This window comes from Dermatophagoides pteronyssinus, unplaced genomic scaffold (genome assembly GCF_027571235.1).
Source record: "Dermatophagoides pteronyssinus isolate colony J.1.1.1.1 unplaced genomic scaffold, Derpt_VIB-CSIC_2022.12 sq0005, whole genome shotgun sequence".
In the NCBI taxonomy this organism is placed as follows: Eukaryota; Metazoa; Arthropoda; class Arachnida; order Sarcoptiformes; family Pyroglyphidae; genus Dermatophagoides; species Dermatophagoides pteronyssinus.
The window spans coordinates 1,542,983-1,561,663 of NW_027461529.1; the positions used below are offsets into that span (position 1 = coordinate 1,542,983).

Genomic DNA, 18,681 nt, shown 5'->3' on the forward strand with positions numbered 1-18,681 from the left:
AAATTGATCGAATCGAATATTGAAAAAAAAATAGATATGATGTGCTCATAAAAAAAACGATGAATTCTTTCTTATTTTTCTTTCAAATATTAAAAAAAAAATCATTCTTCATTGCATTTTGGTTTTGAAATTTTGGTTTTTCGACATCCAAGAATAAAACATATCAATATAGTGAGATAACCAAACACAAAAAAAAAAATACATCCATATACATTTTGAATTTAATAATAATAATAAAAAATTTACGGTGTGGAAATACTAATGTTGAAAAAAAAATTCTACTAACTGACAAAACGAGAAAGCTAGAGAGAGAGAGAGAGAGAGAGAGAGAGGGAGAAAAAAACATTATTCCTTTGGAACATTGGAATTCACTATATTGTATACAAACAGCACACACACATTACACAAGCATATATGAAAAAAAAATATCTATCAGAATTTGGATAGGGTCCCTGGTTTCTCTCTCTCTCTCTCTCTCTCTCTCTCTCTCTCTCTCTCTCTCTCTCTCTCTCTCTCTCTCACTTCTCATTCATTTCGTCCTTCAAACATTCACACACACACACACACACGAATAAATATAGTAACCAAATTGGTTATATAATTTTCATGTCATTCATTCATTTTCATAGATATATTATATAATTTTGGTAAATATAATTTTTATATATAGCTGTATTTGCCCTATTCACCAAAAAAAATGAATTGTTTCGACCTTCCTTTCTATTAGTTTATTGTTGTTGTTGTTGTTGTTGTTTTTTGTCTGTCAGACAACAATAAAAATTCCTTTCCTTTGTTTATTTCATTTTATTTATTTCAAGTTGTCGTTTTTAGTTTTGGATCAACTAAATTAATAATATAACAATAATAATAATTATACAACAACAACTTGATGATATTCAAGAAACAAAAAAAAAAAAAAAAAGAAAATTAAAATGTTTAGAAAGTCAATTAAGTAAGAAAAGACAAAAAAAAAACAAAGATGTTAATGAATGAATTAATGAAAGTAGTTTAGCTAAGTTTTTTTTCCGGTAAAAAACACTTATTCGAGAGTACATTAAAATTCTTCTTTTTTTTTGGTTGTAAATGTTTAAAGCCATTTTATTTTGTCCATTTTGAATATTTTTTTTTAATTAAATAAAGATTATTGAATTTTTTTTATGAATCCGGGAATAGAAATAGAAAAGAAAATAATAATATGATGGACATTTGAAGAAATGAAAAGTTTGTCCAATATTTCATTTTGTTTTTTTTTTGGTCAAGATGAATTTGATGAAAATCAAGTGTAAACCGCTTGTTTTATTTATTATCTACTACATTTTTACTCAATAATATCAATTCAACATTTTTTGAATTATGATTTTTTTTCATGACAACAAGATGATTGTTTTGTTTTGTTTTGTTTTACAGTCTCTTGATATGTCGAGATTTAAGTGGTTGTTTGAAGAATATGAAGCGAAAAAAAAGAAACAAATAAACAATAAAAAATAGCGGAATCATTCAGAATTTCCATTTATCATAATATTTGACGTTTTTGTTGTTGTTGTTGTGACAATCAAGTGATGAAATGCTAACCATTAAAAACTAACTATGAAAATGATTTTCTATATCACTGATTTTGTATATTTTGATTAATATTTATTTATTTTTTTTGTTGTTTTTTTGTTATGGTTAATTATCATATCCAAACTATTACATTTCAAGCAAGAAAGTAAAAATAAAAACAATAGAGTAGCAACTGTCACCTTGTTTTTTCTTTGGTTGTTGTTGTTGTTCATTTTAATTCTGATTTTGATCATCATCATTATCATCATCTGATACAATGCGAAACTAGAATCGGAAAACAAACCAACAAAAAAAATGCCATATATGATAGAATTTAATAAAATTCAACGAAGAAGAAGAAGAAAAAAAAATCCAAAAGATAAGAAAAAAAGACAGAACAGATAAGAAAACACCCAATTTTTGGTTTTGGTTTTTTTTTCGGAATTCATTTCGGCCTGTCATCATCATCATCATCATTATCATCATCATTTTGTTGTTGCCGATAAAGACCAACAACAACAAAAAAACAGCAAAAAACTATTATTATAATCATCATTGAGACTCATATCATCTCATTATAAACGATTTACCGAGATCCATTATAATAAAAAAAATCAAGAACTAGAGAGTGAGAACAACAACAACAACAACAATCAAAAGAAAAAAAATTGAAATGAACAGAATTACAGAATAATTCAAGGGAAAAGAAGAGATCCTTTCAGTGAATAAATAAAAATAAAATAATAGTATCATAACGATTAGTTCATGAATAATTGAAATCATATACCGATAATGATAATAATAATCAAAATCAAAATCATGATCTGAATGAACCCAGCAACAAAAAAAAAAAGAAAAAACTGGAAACAAAATCACACACAATGTGAGAGAAAATGAATCAAGGATCTAGAAAAAAAAAATCCGGGTAACAAAAAAAAAGAGAAAAGAATAGATAGAATCTCTTCAACAGAATAAAATAAATAACAACAACAACAACAAAAAAAATGAAAATATTCTTGATTCTGAATGAAATGGATGAGAATGTGTTGCAATGTTGAACATGGAATTGAATCACAATTTCAACATAATCATCATCATAACAATTCGTTTTAGTTCACACATAGATTAAATGTCAATAACTGATGAATTTTCGGATGAATGAATGAATGAATGAAAAAAAAAATATAAATTCTATAAGACTTTTGTTGTTGTCGATGTGTTTGTTTGTTTGCATATCAACTAATAATCATTTTGAGAAATTATTTCAATTCCAAAAAAAAAAAGTTCATTGCAATATTTGCATTATAATTAGTTTGTTTTTCTTGATTATACTAAATATTCTTTTCATTTTGTTTGTTTGTTTGTTCACAAAAAAAATCTATTGACATTTGGGTTGTATTTTTTTTTCGATAATTTTTCCTTTTTAAAATATTCGTTCAACAACAAAAAAAAATTAGATAATCGATGATGATGATGATATTTTCCTACCCAAACACAACATCGATTTAAATTTGATTTTATTCCCGAGAACAAAAAAAAAAACGGAAAATGTTGCTGTCAGAATTGAAAAAAAAATTGTTGACAATCTCGCCTTATTGTGTTTTGTTTAAGTTTTTTTTTTTTGTTAGAGGGAGAAAAAATATGAAATATGAAAAGAGGAAAAAAAATTCAATCAATTTTGTTTGTCAAAATTCTTGAGAATTTTGACAATTTTTATTGGTAAAATTTGAATTTGAATTATTAATTTTTATTTTTTTTCACCAAACTGCCATTTCAATAATTCTATGGAAAAAAATAACTATTTTGATATCATCGTGATTGGATTGGTCCCAATAGACGTTTTGTTGTGTTATGTTTGAAAGCGCGCATTTTTTTGTTTTGTATACTCGCATGTGTTTTTGTGTTTATTTATTAGTTTGATGATTTGATTTTTGAATTTTTTTATTTGATATTCTGTTTTCTTCATTGTTACCATCATCATCATTATCATTATCAACATAAATGTCATCAAATAAAATAACCGATTATTTTGGTAAACGTTCTAATGTTTCATATAAGAAAAATGAAAATGATCATTTGTCCAAAAGAAAAAATGTAAAAAAAGCAACAAAAGTCATTATTTTTGATAATAATAATGATGATGATGATGATTCAGCGACCGAAATCGATGATGATTTAACAGAATTTGAAAATTATTCTACCAGTACTGAATTATGGGATGAAGAGAATGATATAACAATTGTTAAAACGAAAAGAAAAAAGAAAAAGCAACAAGTCGTTCAAAAATTGAAACAAAAAAATCAAAAATCACGATCAAAAATTGTTGATAAAATTAATAAGAATAAAATTATAACAATCGATGATTCGATAATCGAATCAACGATTATTAATGATATTAACATTTTGACACATAAATATCAGCCCAAAACTATCGATAATATGATTGGACAAACGAATGAAATTAATATAATGAAAAATTGGCTTGAAAATTGGAATATCAAATTCAATAATGATGATAATAAATACGAGGATGATGATCTGGTTGATGATGTTTATTATGGCAAATGTTTGTATATATTTGGATCGAATGGTATCGGTAAAACGGCAATGGTTTATGCTGTAGCTAAAGATTGCGGCTATAATATACTTGAATATAATGCAACCATTAAACATTTGACACCGAAATCATTACAAAATGAATTATATGAATCATCACAATCTTATCTAATTGATAATTCAACATGGCAAACAAAAAAACATGAACAAATGACTACCGGTTTTTCTAAATCATTAATTTTATTAGATGATATTGATGCAATTGTTTATGAAAATAAATCCTTAAATGAATTATGGCGTTCATTAAGGACAATCATACAGAATTCCAGAAAACCGATCATAATCACATCGAATTTAGAGCCATCCTTTTTATGTAATGAGCAAAGTTTTTTCCGCATAATACAATTACGACCCATTCGATTTGAATCTATCATCGAACGTTTAGATACAATTTTTCAAATAGAATCTATTAATAAATTTGAACATCATTGTAATAATAATCATGATATTTTATTCGAAACAAATGATGTAAGAAAAATGATCAATCAGTTGGATTTTTGGTATACGGGCAAACAAATCCATAATGTTCATGATCATAATAGTGAATCATCGCATCTTAAAACATACTATCAACATTATATAAATCAAATATTTATGAAAACAAAAAAATCATTAGATAAACAATCAAGAATATTAGAAACATTATCGAATGATGATTTATATCAGACTGAATTGAATCGATTTTTAAACATAAACGATGAAATGGATGAAAATCGATATAATATTTATTCGATCGATAAACGATATACATTAATAATTGACAATGATGATATTGATAATATTATTACAATAAAAGAATTTAATCATTTATGGTTATATAAATGTGATCATAATTTTATTCGTCAACAAATGACCACCGATTTAATATTTGAATCATTACAAATGTTATATGATTATTTTAAATACAATGATCTTTTTGATTGTTATTCAACAAAATTTGATTATCTTTCATTATTTGAATTTGTTATCGAATCATTTCCGGAATTTTTTTCATCAAATCCATTACAAACTATGGTCGAACAACATTCAAATCGTTATAAACATCGAACACGATCATCACAGAAACAAAGACATCGATTACAATATGTACAGATAGAATACAATACAAATTAAAAATATGATTTTTTAAAAAAAATTAATTTATTTTTTCAACTATTTATAGAAAAAAAATTATCAATTTTAATCATTGAAATAAAATTATCCAATTTGAAAATAAAAAAATTTTATCGAAATGTATACATGGAAAAAAATTTTGGTAAATTATTTTGAATTTATTTTCGGAAACATTTTCCCATCATCATCATAACTGGCGCTAGAATCGTTCGTAAAATAATGATTATAATGATGGAAAAGAGAAAATAGAAGTAGAAGCAAACATTTATTCAAATTCAAACCTTATTTCTTTGCTTTACGTTTTTTTTACATCTTTTTCTATATTGTGTGCATGTCCAATCCAATTCTCTTTACAATGATGATTTGCTTTGCTCGTCATTTTATAAAACGAAATATAATTTTTTTTACCACTGCCAACCATCAACCACCACCACAGCAACGATAATAATCATGTTATTTTTGTTGTTGTTCATTTTTTATAATGGAATAATGATGACGACCAACGAGATATAGGAATATCTTGAATTTGATTCTCATGATAATCATCATCATTTTATATTTCTTCCAGTTGGTTTCATTCAACAACGAAGAAGAAAAAAAAAACAAACCAACCAATCCACCCCCTTCCGCACACATTCATCATGTAAATTTTTATTGAGTCAAAAAATAGAAAGAAAAACAATTCAAATGGAAAACGATTAATATATTTGAATCGATGACTTTTTCATTTTCTTATTCTCTACAACAATTTGTATTTGTGATTATGACGTTGATGATTATAACTTCATAATTTTGACATTTAGAAAAAAGATCATTTTGAGGAAAAAAATTAAACATCTATCATCATATCAAATTATTACTGTTGTCATCGTCATCATCATCATAATCATCAATTTTGATTGCGAAATCCGAATCCATGATGGCCATCAAATCAAGTTTCTCATTTTATAAATTTACCATAATCAACTAAAATAAATGAACCAAGGTCATCATATCATCATTTTAATGTCAACAAGATAAACGTAATAAAACAAAAATAGAAATGATATTACGTTATAATCTTTATATGTCGAATATATAAATTGATTTCAAACATCAACCAAATTGATACCAAAAAATATAAAATAAATAAAAAATTGAAATTAAACGGTTCTTAACCCGTTCGGTATTGTGTAACTGTTTTTGTTGCTTTTTTAACTGCCACCCACAAGTTGAATGAACATTGAAACGAAGAAATCAAAAAAAAATCGTTTATCATCCACATTGTTTATGATTATGTTTTTTTTTTTAAATAAGCATCATTCGGATCATCCTTACATTCAGCAAACATCATTTCTAATGTTTTTTTTAATATGATCAATTAATCAATAGAATTCGATCAGAATTAATAGACCAAAGAATCTCAATTACCTCATTTATATGAAAATTATTTTTCAATCGATCAACAAACAAATATCATCTATCTTTTACGTGGATTAGAAATTATTTCCAAAAAAAAAAAAACAAAAAAATCAATTATAAGAATTTGCATTAAGCCTTAATCGTTGTCTGATTATATTTAGTTTTTGTTATTTTCATTTATTGTGTGAGTGTTTATTTAAAAGTATCTATTTGAAAATTCTAATTTTTTGTTTGTCTTTTCAAATTTTATCATCTAGCAATAAAAAGTTAAAATGGATATGGATAAAAAATCATTGGATAGTATGAATAGCCAAGATGCATCAAACGATGATTGTGATTATTCTACTGAATTGAATTTTGAATTTGATCATGATCCATCGGTATCACCATTAGATATGAAACTTGTCTGTGATTCATTTAGACGTTCCATTCGGGATAAACCCGAAATTGATTTATGCCTTTATCTGCAAGCATACACTGAATTGATCAAGTATGTTTGATATTATTTTTATTGAAATAAGAATTGAAAATTTCTCCCATCTCTATTGAAATAGGTTCTTCAACATGTTTGGAGCATTGTTCACATTTGTCACCAAAGATGTACATTCGAAAATTGAAATATTAGAATCATATGCAAATGATGATAGTCATGGTAGCCATTATCGTACAATCGCTATGATGATCGAATTTGAACGTAGTCAGAATCTATTGATTGACCAAAAACGTCCATCCGGTTCGCGTACATTATTACGTTTACATCGTGCATTAGAATTTATATCAATATTTTTGATGGAAGTAACCAAATTAGAAGATGATGCTAGTACAGTTTCGGCTGCACGTTTGGCATATAATCAAACATTGGCTAAATATCATCCATGGTATGTGAGAAAATCTGTACAAATCGCAACTATTTCATTGCCATATCGCCGTAATCTTGTCGAACGTGTTTATGGTGGCCATTATCCAATTGGTGGTACAAAAAAAGTTAATGATAATATGGCCTATATTGCTAATATTACCGAACAGGTATTCAAAGCAACACAAAAATTATACGAAGAACATGAACTTCTTGATTTGCCATAAAAATTAAAAAAAAATCATCTCTGATTAGGAATTTAAAAAAAAAATACATTCTACATATTTTAAATGTTGCACTGATCTATCAATTATGACGACGATTTTCTTTAGGAAACAACACAAAATAAAACAATTAATATTATAAGAAATGATTCACTTTGTTCTTAGGAATCCTATTAAATTGCATTCTATTCAAAAAAAAAAAAAAAAAAATGATGATGATTATAATTAAAAATATCAATTATCGTTTATGGATATCTAATCAAGAAAATGTTTTTTATGATAGGTATTTTTTTTTGTAAATTGTTAAATCAAAATTATATCAGTATCATTTTTGAATAAATTCAAAATTATTTTATTTTATTATCAATTAAGAGAAGATTATTAGTGCCAAAACAACTAATTAATATTAATTAAATAAATTAATTAATCATTATAATGATGCAAAAAAAAAATAAATTGATAATAATAATAAAAAACTTTTCTATAGAATTTTCAGAAATAAATTACGCAATTAAAAAAAAAAAATCTTGTAATAACGCCATCTATACCAGATAATTGAAACGTATATGAAAAATTTCCACCATTTCATTTTTCTGTTTGTTTGATGATGTTGCGATTTCCAAATATTAAAATTGTAGTGGTATGGCAACTCAACGGACAAATAATTGTAGCAGCATTTCCAACTTCAACTTTCTGATACTCTTTCTCGCCTTTTTGGCAATGCTTTATGCATGCGTGGTATATTATGATAATTGAGTATCTGTGTGCGTACGACCCCACCAAACGAGCAACGTATCGTTATTATTGTTGTTGTTATTATTTTGGATTAATAAAATTCTTTGTATTGTTCTGAAATCAAAAAAATTTCCAATAAAAATATCACATGATTAAGATAATCTATAGATTATAATTATAATAATAGATAATTATAATTAATTGTAAGTATTTGATTAATATATAAAAGAAACCACCTCATCATCTCTATCAAATGTTATCCAGTAAAAAATGTTGTTTTTGTTTAAGTTTTTTTAATAAAATAAATTATTATGGAGGTTTTGTTACTGAAAAAATTTAATTCTTTTAATAGCAAAAACATGAATTCCGGAACATGTGTGCATAGTCCAATCGAAACTATTCGTTCAAAAAATCCCCATCAACAACATCGACAAACATCAAATAACATTGACGAAATTGATGGTGGAACATCCGGTCATGAAGAACCAGAATTATCAATTCATTTTAATTTTGATCGCGATGAATATTATATAAAAAATTTTTACGAATTAATGAAATATGAACGATTAAGAATTGTCACTTATATTCTTTATGATCATCAATGGCCCAAAATGGATATTATTTCACCAGCTTCATTAGCAAAGGCTGGCTTTTTTTATTACAAAAATGACAGTGTTTGTTGTGCATTCTGTCGTGGAAAAGTTCGCAATTGGGAAAAAGGTATGTTTATTGCAAAAAAAACCTAAGAAAAATCATTAAATCTTAAACAATATTAGGAGATTTGGCCATGGAAGAACATAGACGTCATTTTCCTAATTGTCGATTTGTTCAAGGCAAATCTGTCGGTAATGTTCCAATCGAATTGGATCCTCATATCAATTGTAACGATTCATCAATAATGTCAAATTTTTATATCAATGATGCTCCAAGCCAAGAACCAATCAAAATTGTTTATAATAAGTCTCTGACACCTAAATTTCCTCCATTTATTGAAAAGAAGAAACGTGAAATGACGTTTTTGCATGAAAATTGGCCTAAAACCGGTAAACCTGATAAAAAATTGTTCATTGATGCCGGATTCTTTTACACTGGTAAAGAGGATCGTACTCGTTGTTTCCATTGTGGCGGCAATTTGTTAAACTGGAAACCTGAAGAAAATCCAATGGAAGAACATGCATTGTTTTTTCCTGAATGTCCATTCGTTATCAGTATAAAGGGAGCAGATTATTTAGAATTTGTTAAATTCAAAAAACAAATTATTGAAATGCGCTCGAAAATGGAAACACCTTTTGAATCCAAAGTTTGCGATATAAATTGTTTACGAAAGTTATCATTTGAGAACTTTACAGCCATGAAACAAGCTGCACGACGAATATTGAACCGATTGGGTCAACCAGAAGAGACACAAAAAACTTATCAAGAATATTTGGATAAATTTTTCTTTTTTCTCGATTGTAACAAATTGTTTGATTATTTGTCACGAATGAATGTTCTACATCCTTCAAATCATGATATTGATGATAATGGCCGTGATTCTATTTCACCAAATTCATCAATATTTTGTCTACCCGAATCGAGCGATAGCGATTATTCAAGCTCCAATTCAGATTGTGAAGATACTTCAACACCGAAATGTGAACAAGAAACATCATCGTCATCATCATCATCATCATCATCATCGTTATTTTCTAACAAAAATAAACAAAAAAGTCAATCTAGTCTATTATGTTTGATATGTTGTGATAGAGCGATACAGGTTGTATTTTTGCCATGTGGACATCAATTGGCTTGTATGAAATGTGCAACACAATTGGATGTATGTCCAATATGTCGTACGATTATTAGAGATAAAGTCCGTACATTTTTCGCAACTTTGGATGAATGATGGATTAACTTTGATGATTTTTTTCCTCTTCGTCTGTATGATAATAATCAATTCATTTTATTAAAATAACATGCTGCATTGACTAACCATATATTGTATTTATTGATTTTATTTGATGATGATTAAATGAATGAATAAATAAAAATAAATAAAATTAAGACGTAATTTTAACTTGAACAGAGAGAAAAAAATTTATCTTATCTTTTGCAATGTTTGTTTTGTTTCTATTCGATTATTTTTTTCTTAAAATTTCATTTGGATTATAGCTATTTGAAAAATTTGATCTTCATTGGATGATTGTTGTTTTTTTTGCCGAAAAAAAATCAAATTGATTTGTTTCTGTTAATTATTGAAATCGAAAATGATTTTTGATTATAGTCATTATTTTATTTTAACAATATTTATTCCATTATGTTTTTGTTACAATTTTCGTAATACATTTATAAAATTAAATGATAATGAAAATGATCGACCTCAACAGATACACATTTCTTTGGGATGTAAGTAGGATTATTTTGTGTTACATTAAACATTTTTTTTCTTACAAAAAGCTTATCTAATAGTTTGATTGTATGATCATCATTATTATTTTTTTATTTTTATTATTTGATGATTCCTTTTTGTTTTTGATCCCAAATTTTCTATTCTAATATTTACAATCGTAATAAAAATTCTATTGAATGGAATTTAGCCAATAAGAATGATATTATAATAACATGGACAACGTATTCATCATGCAATCAAACAGTAGTAAAATATGGCATTGAACCAAATCAATTGAATCAAAATGCAATTGGCAATTGTAATGAATTTATTGATGGTGGCCCAAAACAACGAAAACACTTTATTCATCGTGTTCGTTTGTCCGATCTTAAACCATCTATGCGTTATTGTAGGTATTCATTTATATGACAATGAAATAGTTTCTATTAATCTTAAAAAAATTGTTATTTTTGTTAAAGATTATCAATGTTATTCATCAGATGGATTTCAAACACTTTCATCAACAATGTATAGTTTTAAAACACAAAACCCCGCTAATGATTGGAATGCACGTTTATTAATTTTTGGTGATTTAGGATTAGAAAATGGCCAATCTATACCACGTATTAAAAAAGAAATTGATGATAATAATGTTGATCTAATAATACATGTTGGTAAGTCTTATGATAATGTTGTAATCCAATTTTGTTATAGAACGTACCTTTTTTTCACCAAAAACAATAAGGTGATTTCGCCTATGATCTGGATTCGGTATGTTAATTGTATATATTGATGATCGATGAAAAAAAAAATGAAAATGAAAAACAAAAAAATCTTCTTCATAGAATGATTCGTATGTAGGTGATGAATTTATGAGAATTATCGAACCTATTGCTGCCCGTGTACCATATCAAACTTGTCCCGGCAATCATGAACATAAATAGTTAGTTAGTTTTATCATATAATATTTAACAATTCTTGTAACGTTTTTTCATTCATTCATTTATCATATAATATCATTTAATTTGTTTGATAATCATTAAATCAAAATTTTTTAATGATTACACCTTTATGACAGTAATTTTTCCAATTATATTAATCGTTTTACAATGTACGATATGATAGATGGCAATATTAATAATCATTATTATACGTTCAATGTTGGACCAATACAATTCATAGCATTTTCAACAGAATTCTATTTTTTCATTCAATTTGGTTTTGCACAAACATTTCGTCAATATCATTGGCTTGAAAAAACATTGATTAATGCGAATAAAAATCGTCATGAACGGCCATGGATTATAACATTTGGTCATCGACCAATGTATTGTGGTAATAATAATTATGATGATTGTACTCGATTCGAATCAATCGTATGTAATGTTTTTAATGTTGTTTTTCTTCGTGATTAAACAAAATTCCTTTTTTTTCTTTCTTTTCATTGAAAAAAAAATTATTGAAAATAGATTCGAAAAGGATGGCCATATGTTGGTTTAGGATTGGAAGATTTATTTTATAAATATGGTGTTGATATGGAAATTTGGGCACATGAACATAGCTATGAACGTATGTGGCCTGTTTATAATGCTACCGTACAAAATGGTACTGTTGATCCAAATAATCCATATGATAATGCAAAAGCACCGGTACATTTAATAACTGGATCGGCAGGTTGTAAAGAACGTTTAGATCCATTTCGATTACCATTACCATGGAGTGCTAAACGTATTGTCGATTATGGTTATACAAAATTAACAATTATTAATCGTACACATCTTTATATTCAACAAATATCTGATGATCTGGTATTTATTCATTATTATTATTATTATCATTCATAATTTTGTTCATTTTTTTTGTATTTTATATAATCATCATAAGGATGGTATGATTGTAGATTCATTTTTAATGATTAAAAATCATGATTTACCCGTTTGGCTACGTTAATAAGAAGAAGAATTTTTATATCCAGAATAATTCAAAAATAAAATAAAATAAAATCCATTATTAAATCTAGAATTTTTTTTTAATTATTGTAATTAATCAGTTTGATTCCATTTGGTTTAATGATAATTATAATAATAATAATAATAATAAACATCACAACATAATCAAATTGACAATTTGTATTTGTAATTTTTTTTGTTTTGTTTTGTTTTGTTTTATTTTGTTTCAGTTTTATTATCCGTTATCATTATTATTATTATTATTATTTATAAATATCAATCATTATTAATTAAATTTTAATATATAACATTAATAATTGTTTCTGAAGAGTTTTATTTGTTGTTGTTGTTGTTGTTGTTGTTATTGTTGTGGCTGTTTTATCCTTTAAATTGTTTTGTTTACGTTTTTTGATGTTGTTGTTGTTGTTATTGTATTTTTTTTTTTTGTGTATATCTTTATCAATAACAACAACAACAACAAAAACATTTCTATATATAGTTTTTTTATTATATAAAGACAGGAGAATAAAGAAATTGAAATAAAAAGATTCTTTTTTTTTTTTTTTTGCTTTTTTTTTGTTTTGTTTGTTTTTGTTTGATTTGGTAACAACGATACAATACTGAGAAATACGAAACAGAAGAAAGAAAAAAAAATATTCACAATAATTTTGTTTTTTTTAATTGATGATGATGATGATGTGATGAAGATGCTTGTATGTGTGTGAGCGATGATTATATAATAATAATAATAATTGATTTTTATTAAGAATTTTATATCATCATCGTTATTTTTTTTCGCTTTCTCTTTCTCTCTATCTTTCTTTTTCTTCTTCTGTATACAATGATCAATAGTAAGAAAGAAGAAAAAGAAGAATAATAATTATGATAATGGCGAGAATAGTGAGAAATTGAAAGATTGAATGTGATTTATGAAGAAATAGATCCTAAAATACATGATCCAAGAATATCATGATTGAACCGAAAATGATAAGAGAAAAGAAAAACAATAACAACAATAACAACAACAATTAGAATTTTCTCATTTTTTGAAAAACCAACCAACCAACCAACCAAATTTCCAAAAACCATAATACAAGATTATCATTTGTATGATGCACGGGTGTGGTCAATATGGACAATTGATTGTTGTTATCGTTTGTTATTTATTCTGATCAAAAGAAAAAAGATCTGAAGATATTCATCATCATTATAATCAAAATTCCAAATTAATCAATTAGAAACAACAATTGTTTTTGATAGATTTTGTTCATTTGTTTTTACTTTCATTCGTTCTCTTTATCTCTTTGCTCACAATATATATTTACTATATCCTATTATCTATTCATTCATATTTAGATTCATAATTTAGATAAATAAAATTGATTGATTGTTTGTATTTGACTTTGTAACTTTGTTTTCTTTCAATAAATTGTTTGTGTGTGTGTTTTTTTTTGTATGATTTTTTACGACTAAATATACAAAATAAAAATGAAATTGTTCGTGTTTTTTTTTTGTTGTTTTCAAATATATTTTTATCATATTCACAATGTTGTTAATGTTGTTATTTGTTAATTAATAATGGAATGGAGAAAAATTCTTTTTTTTTTGGAATTTCTTTCATAATTTATTGATGAAAATCATCATTTTTGTTTCCCTCAGTTTTTCAATATAATCGATTCTGTATTGTGCGTTTAAATTTTAGATAAATTTGAGCTCTCATAAAAAGAAAAGAAAAAAATATATCAATCTCAATTTTATCTTAATCTTATTTATAGATTCTTCTTTGGTTGTCATCATCATCATCATCATCGCTATTCTGGCCATATGATACATCGCGGAATGCATAAGATATTATATTAATATGAGTGATGCGAATTTTTCCTGTTTTTTCTTCCTTTTTTTTTTTGTTTTGTTGCCTCAAGAATAATGATTCTCATAATGATATCGATGTTTGATGTTGATGATAATGGATGTTTGGCATATTACTTCAACGCAACCAAAAAAAAATTATGTGTAATCGTTGCTTCAAGCAATAATGGAAAAAAAGAAATTATATTGTAGAAAAATAACAAGAAAAATGCAACAGGACAAACGGCAAAAACAAAACAAAAAAAACGTTTTGATATCGAATTGAAATTGATGATTGTGGTGGTCTTAGTTGTCTTCGTCGGTCTATAATAATAATAATGATGATGATGCGAATGATAATGATGATAATAATGAATTTCAATATGACAATGTCATTTATCAATATTTGTCTTTTTTGTTGTTGTTGTTGTCGTTCTACTTATTTTTCACTAAAATCATTACCGGATTTCTATATTAATTATTTTTTTTTAAAAATGTATCATTTTGAAACAATTAAAAACCAGAAAAAAAAGAAAAAAAATTAATGATGATAATGATAATGGCAATAATAATGATGTTGATGATGATGATGATGATGTTGATGATGATAAGTTCGCTATTTTTCTGTTTGTTTGTTTGTTTGTTTGGTAATCACTATTGAAATTGTTTAATAATATCCATAATTTTGGTATGTGTGTTTGTGTATGTATGTGGAAATATGGGTATTTGATTGTCTTTAAAAAAAGAAAAAAAAGAAAAAATCCAAGAGCTCCAATTATATATGGATGTTTATTTGGTCAGAAATTAGGATTGTAAACGTCACGATAATAAGAACTGTATTGTTGTTGTTGTTTGGCACTAGTGTTTGTCCACCATTGTTTAGTAGGCGTCATTGATGATTGTGGTGGTTGTTGTTGTTGTGATTGTTGTGGCTGTTGTTGCTGTTGTTGTTGTTGTTGTTGTGCTGTAATAGCACTTTGATGATGATATGCCGATGATGATGGTCGCCAATGGACTCCTGACGACCTTGCGGGTGTTCGGCTTAATTGATCAAGATGTGATTGTTGTTGTTGTTCATCATGTATCATTGTGGATATATCATTTAGGCCACCACAGCTTGTACTGTGATTACCGATACGGGACGGACATTGGTTTGCTGGCACTGGTATTGGTCGATGACATGATGCTGACATGACGTTCGGACGATTTGGTGAATTTATTGATGATACATCGGTGACACTTGGCCGATGTAATGGATAAATTGGAGGTGTATGTATAATTTGATTTGTCGACGTTGATGTCGATATGGGCAACAGAGGTGGCTGTGGGGGTATGGCTGGCGCCGATACGGCTGATGCTTGGCCAAGTGGTCCTGGCGGTGGACCACCGGTCCCCGGTATCATTCGTAGAGGATGTGAACTTAAATGGGCCGGTAACGAAGGCGGTTGTTGACTGATTGTTAAATGATTGCTCGTATTCACTGTTGGCGGAGCTCCACGTTCATTTGTTCCATAACCTGATGTACGTCCATTGTTGGCTACATGATACATTGAACCGGTATTGAGCGGTGCTGATTGACAGCTACCCGGCTCTGGTCTGGGTACAATATGACATGGTAAACGTTGATGTAGGCCACCGGTGCGTGCTAGTTCGTATCGTTTTTCATCTCGTCGCAATTTGTAGGCTAATGCAAACGCAAACGCAACAAGAAAGATTTTGGGTACCAACATAACATAAACTTGTGTTGAAACATTACCGGTGAGCGGATAATTAGGAATTCGTGTCCAAGTAAATGGTAACAAGCTGAACAATTGATTGAGCATTATAAGCAAATGTAATATAGCATACGTAACCAGGAGGTAGTAATTTTGAAAATTGAGACCACAAAGACAGATACCAGCCAAACAGCACATGAATGCGGCGACAAATGCTGATTTGCCCGATTCATAGCCATCGACAACAATTTTAGGATAAGTAAATCCCCAGAAAGCGGCAATAAACATGGCCACTAACATTATAATGTTGCTCACAACGAGCACATAGGTCATGGCCCGATATCTGTTCATGCTGCTTCAATACTTATCAATACTGATGACGATTATTTACCGTCTATTCAGACGACGGAAGCTTTGTTTGCTTACAACGGCGACTGAATGACTTTAATTTTTGACACGTCGTCGTCGTCGTCGTCATTCAATACGTTATCAAAATGTTAATCAATATCATTTATAACTAAACAAATTTTTTTTTTTTTTTTGTTAATCAACTTCCAACTAGAATGAATTCACAACACTAATTATTATTATTATTATTTTGACGCTTGAATAGTTTGAAAGATAAAACAATGATAATATAATGAATAAATTTGTGAGAAGACAAAAAAAAATGGACAGAACAACAAAACAATTGAATTGAATTTTTTCTCTGTTGATGATGATGATGATGATATAATCGGATTTGATACCGGCAATAATCACTGTAATTGTGTGATTTGTTAATTATGATGATGAATGAAAAAAACAAACAGAAAAAAAAATGATATGATGATTAGGATATTAATTTGATTTACGAATTAATTTACAGGCACAAACACATTCTAACACACACACACACATACGATGCATCGATTCTCTAAAAAATATTCATTCATTTTATTTATTTATTGAACAGAATTGGAACAAATTATACACATTCGTTCATCGTCCATATTATTATTATTATTTTGTTTATATTATTCTTGATTTTTTTTTCAGGTAAAAATTATACCTAATTTAATTATTTTGATGACGATGATGATTAAAATTCTTGTTGTTGTTGTGCTGATCACATGATGATGCCATTGATAATGACGGTGATGATGATGATAATTGTCATCATCATCATCAACAGCAGCAACAGCATTGGTTCATGTTTATCATGTTTATAATGATGATAATAATATATTCTAAAGGCAATTTATTCTAAAGATAATAAACAAAAAATGTTGAAAGAAAGTACAACAACAATTACAATAAAGGACATAATGAAAACTTAATTGTCATTGAAATGATGATGGTTGTTGTTGTTGTTGTTGTTGGTATTCGTAAACAAACATATAAACATTGTATCAATATTCTAGATGTTTTTATTTTGAAGTTTTTTTTTTCTTCCTCAAAAACTATCTATCAGAAATTATTTGAATGATAGAATTATGTTTTTTTTTCTATTATGAAATAATAATGATTGTGAATTTTGTTTGCGGCTAATGGTGGTGGTGGTGGTGTTGATGAATGTCACATTATTATTTAATCATCATCATCATATGGTTAATAAATAAATTTTACAGCACACACTTATTCACATACAGATTTTTATAAACAACGAAATAATAATTAAAAACATTTATTGTAATAAAAAATATTACAATGATCGGTCAAAAATGTATAATGAAAAATTATTATTATGGTTATTTTTTATTCAGCAATCATCATTCTTCATATGATTATCATTGTTATCATCATTATTATAAGAATTATTAACATTATTATTGTTGTTGTTGTTGTTGTTGTTTTCATCACTATTCTGGTGAATACATAATGTATATAAACACACACACACACAAATAAGGACCAGATTTGCGGACGATTTGAATCGAAAAAGATAGATAGATAGAAAGGGAGGGAGGGGAGAGAGGGAAAAAAAGATAGAAAAAGAAATGCCGAGTTCGTTTCGCATTCGCAATAGAATTGCGATAGGATATACAACTATTATTATCACTGAAAATACATACAAAAAAAATAATAGGAAAAATGAAACAGTATTGAATTGAAGAAATTGAAATACTCTGAAGTGAGTGAGTGAGTGAATGGAATGAATGAATGAATGATAAAATCGTAGTAGACGACAATTCTAGATGTTATATTTTTTTTTTTTTTTTTTTTTTTTTTTTGATAGAATCAAGGCACATACAACAATACACACACCACAAACATATACATATAGATAGGTTCCAAACATACCATAGCCAACATTCAAAATTGAAAATGGAAC

General features: G+C 27.1%; 5 protein-coding genes across 7 annotated transcripts; 4 read left to right on the forward strand and 1 right to left on the reverse strand.

The window, feature by feature from the left end:
• Window positions 1-3,392: 3,392 nt before the first annotated feature.
• Window positions 3,393-5,379, forward strand: LOC113789708 (uncharacterized). Its single transcript, XM_027339281.2, has one exon. The coding sequence runs from the start codon at window positions 3,544-3,546 to the stop codon at window positions 5,269-5,271; it is 1,728 nt and encodes a 575-aa protein (XP_027195082.1). The 5' UTR covers window positions 3,393-3,543; the 3' UTR covers window positions 5,272-5,379.
• A 285-nt stretch (window positions 5,380-5,664) lies between these two features.
• LOC113789842 (ceramide-1-phosphate transfer protein) lies at window positions 5,665-8,115 on the forward strand. 2 transcript variants are annotated; one of them, XM_075820115.1, is made up of 3 exons: window positions 5,665-6,293; window positions 6,930-7,162; window positions 7,227-8,115. In XM_075820115.1, exons 2-3 carry the CDS (start codon window positions 6,945-6,947, stop codon window positions 7,753-7,755), a joined length of 747 nt encoding a protein of 248 aa, XP_075676230.1. In that variant the 5' UTR covers window positions 5,665-6,293; window positions 6,930-6,944; the 3' UTR covers window positions 7,756-8,115. The 2 variants fall into 2 exon arrangements, with proteins under 2 accessions (XP_075676230.1, XP_027195232.1); XM_027339431.2 differs by having other exon boundaries at window positions 5,666-6,856.
• A 415-nt stretch (window positions 8,116-8,530) lies between these two features.
• Window positions 8,531-10,537, forward strand: LOC113789796 (putative inhibitor of apoptosis). 2 transcript variants are annotated; one of them, XM_027339376.2, is made up of 3 exons: window positions 8,531-8,690; window positions 8,840-9,207; window positions 9,264-10,537. In XM_027339376.2, the coding sequence occupies exons 2-3, from the start codon at window positions 8,847-8,849 to the stop codon at window positions 10,370-10,372; spliced, it is 1,470 nt and encodes a 489-aa protein (XP_027195177.1). In that variant the 5' UTR covers window positions 8,531-8,690; window positions 8,840-8,846; the 3' UTR covers window positions 10,373-10,537. The 2 variants fall into 2 exon arrangements, with proteins under 2 accessions (XP_027195177.1, XP_027195179.1); XM_027339378.2 differs by lacking the exon at window positions 8,531-8,690 and having other exon boundaries at window positions 8,732-9,207.
• A 94-nt stretch (window positions 10,538-10,631) lies between these two features.
• Window positions 10,632-12,877, forward strand: LOC113789744 (acid phosphatase type 7-like). The gene is made up of 8 exons (XM_027339322.2): window positions 10,632-10,872; window positions 11,064-11,264; window positions 11,335-11,529; window positions 11,601-11,626; window positions 11,701-11,798; window positions 11,934-12,231; window positions 12,325-12,663; window positions 12,740-12,877. The coding sequence occupies exons 1-8, from the start codon at window positions 10,734-10,736 to the stop codon at window positions 12,803-12,805; spliced, it is 1,362 nt and encodes a 453-aa protein (XP_027195123.1). The 5' UTR covers window positions 10,632-10,733; the 3' UTR covers window positions 12,806-12,877.
• Window positions 12,878-13,947: 1,070 nt separating this feature from the next.
• Window positions 13,948-18,467, reverse strand: LOC113789745 (uncharacterized). Its single transcript, XM_027339323.2, has one exon. It carries the CDS (start codon window positions 16,716-16,718, stop codon window positions 15,450-15,452), a length of 1,269 nt encoding a protein of 422 aa, XP_027195124.1. The 5' UTR covers window positions 16,719-18,467; the 3' UTR covers window positions 13,948-15,449.
• Between the last annotated feature and the right edge of the window lie 214 nt (window positions 18,468-18,681).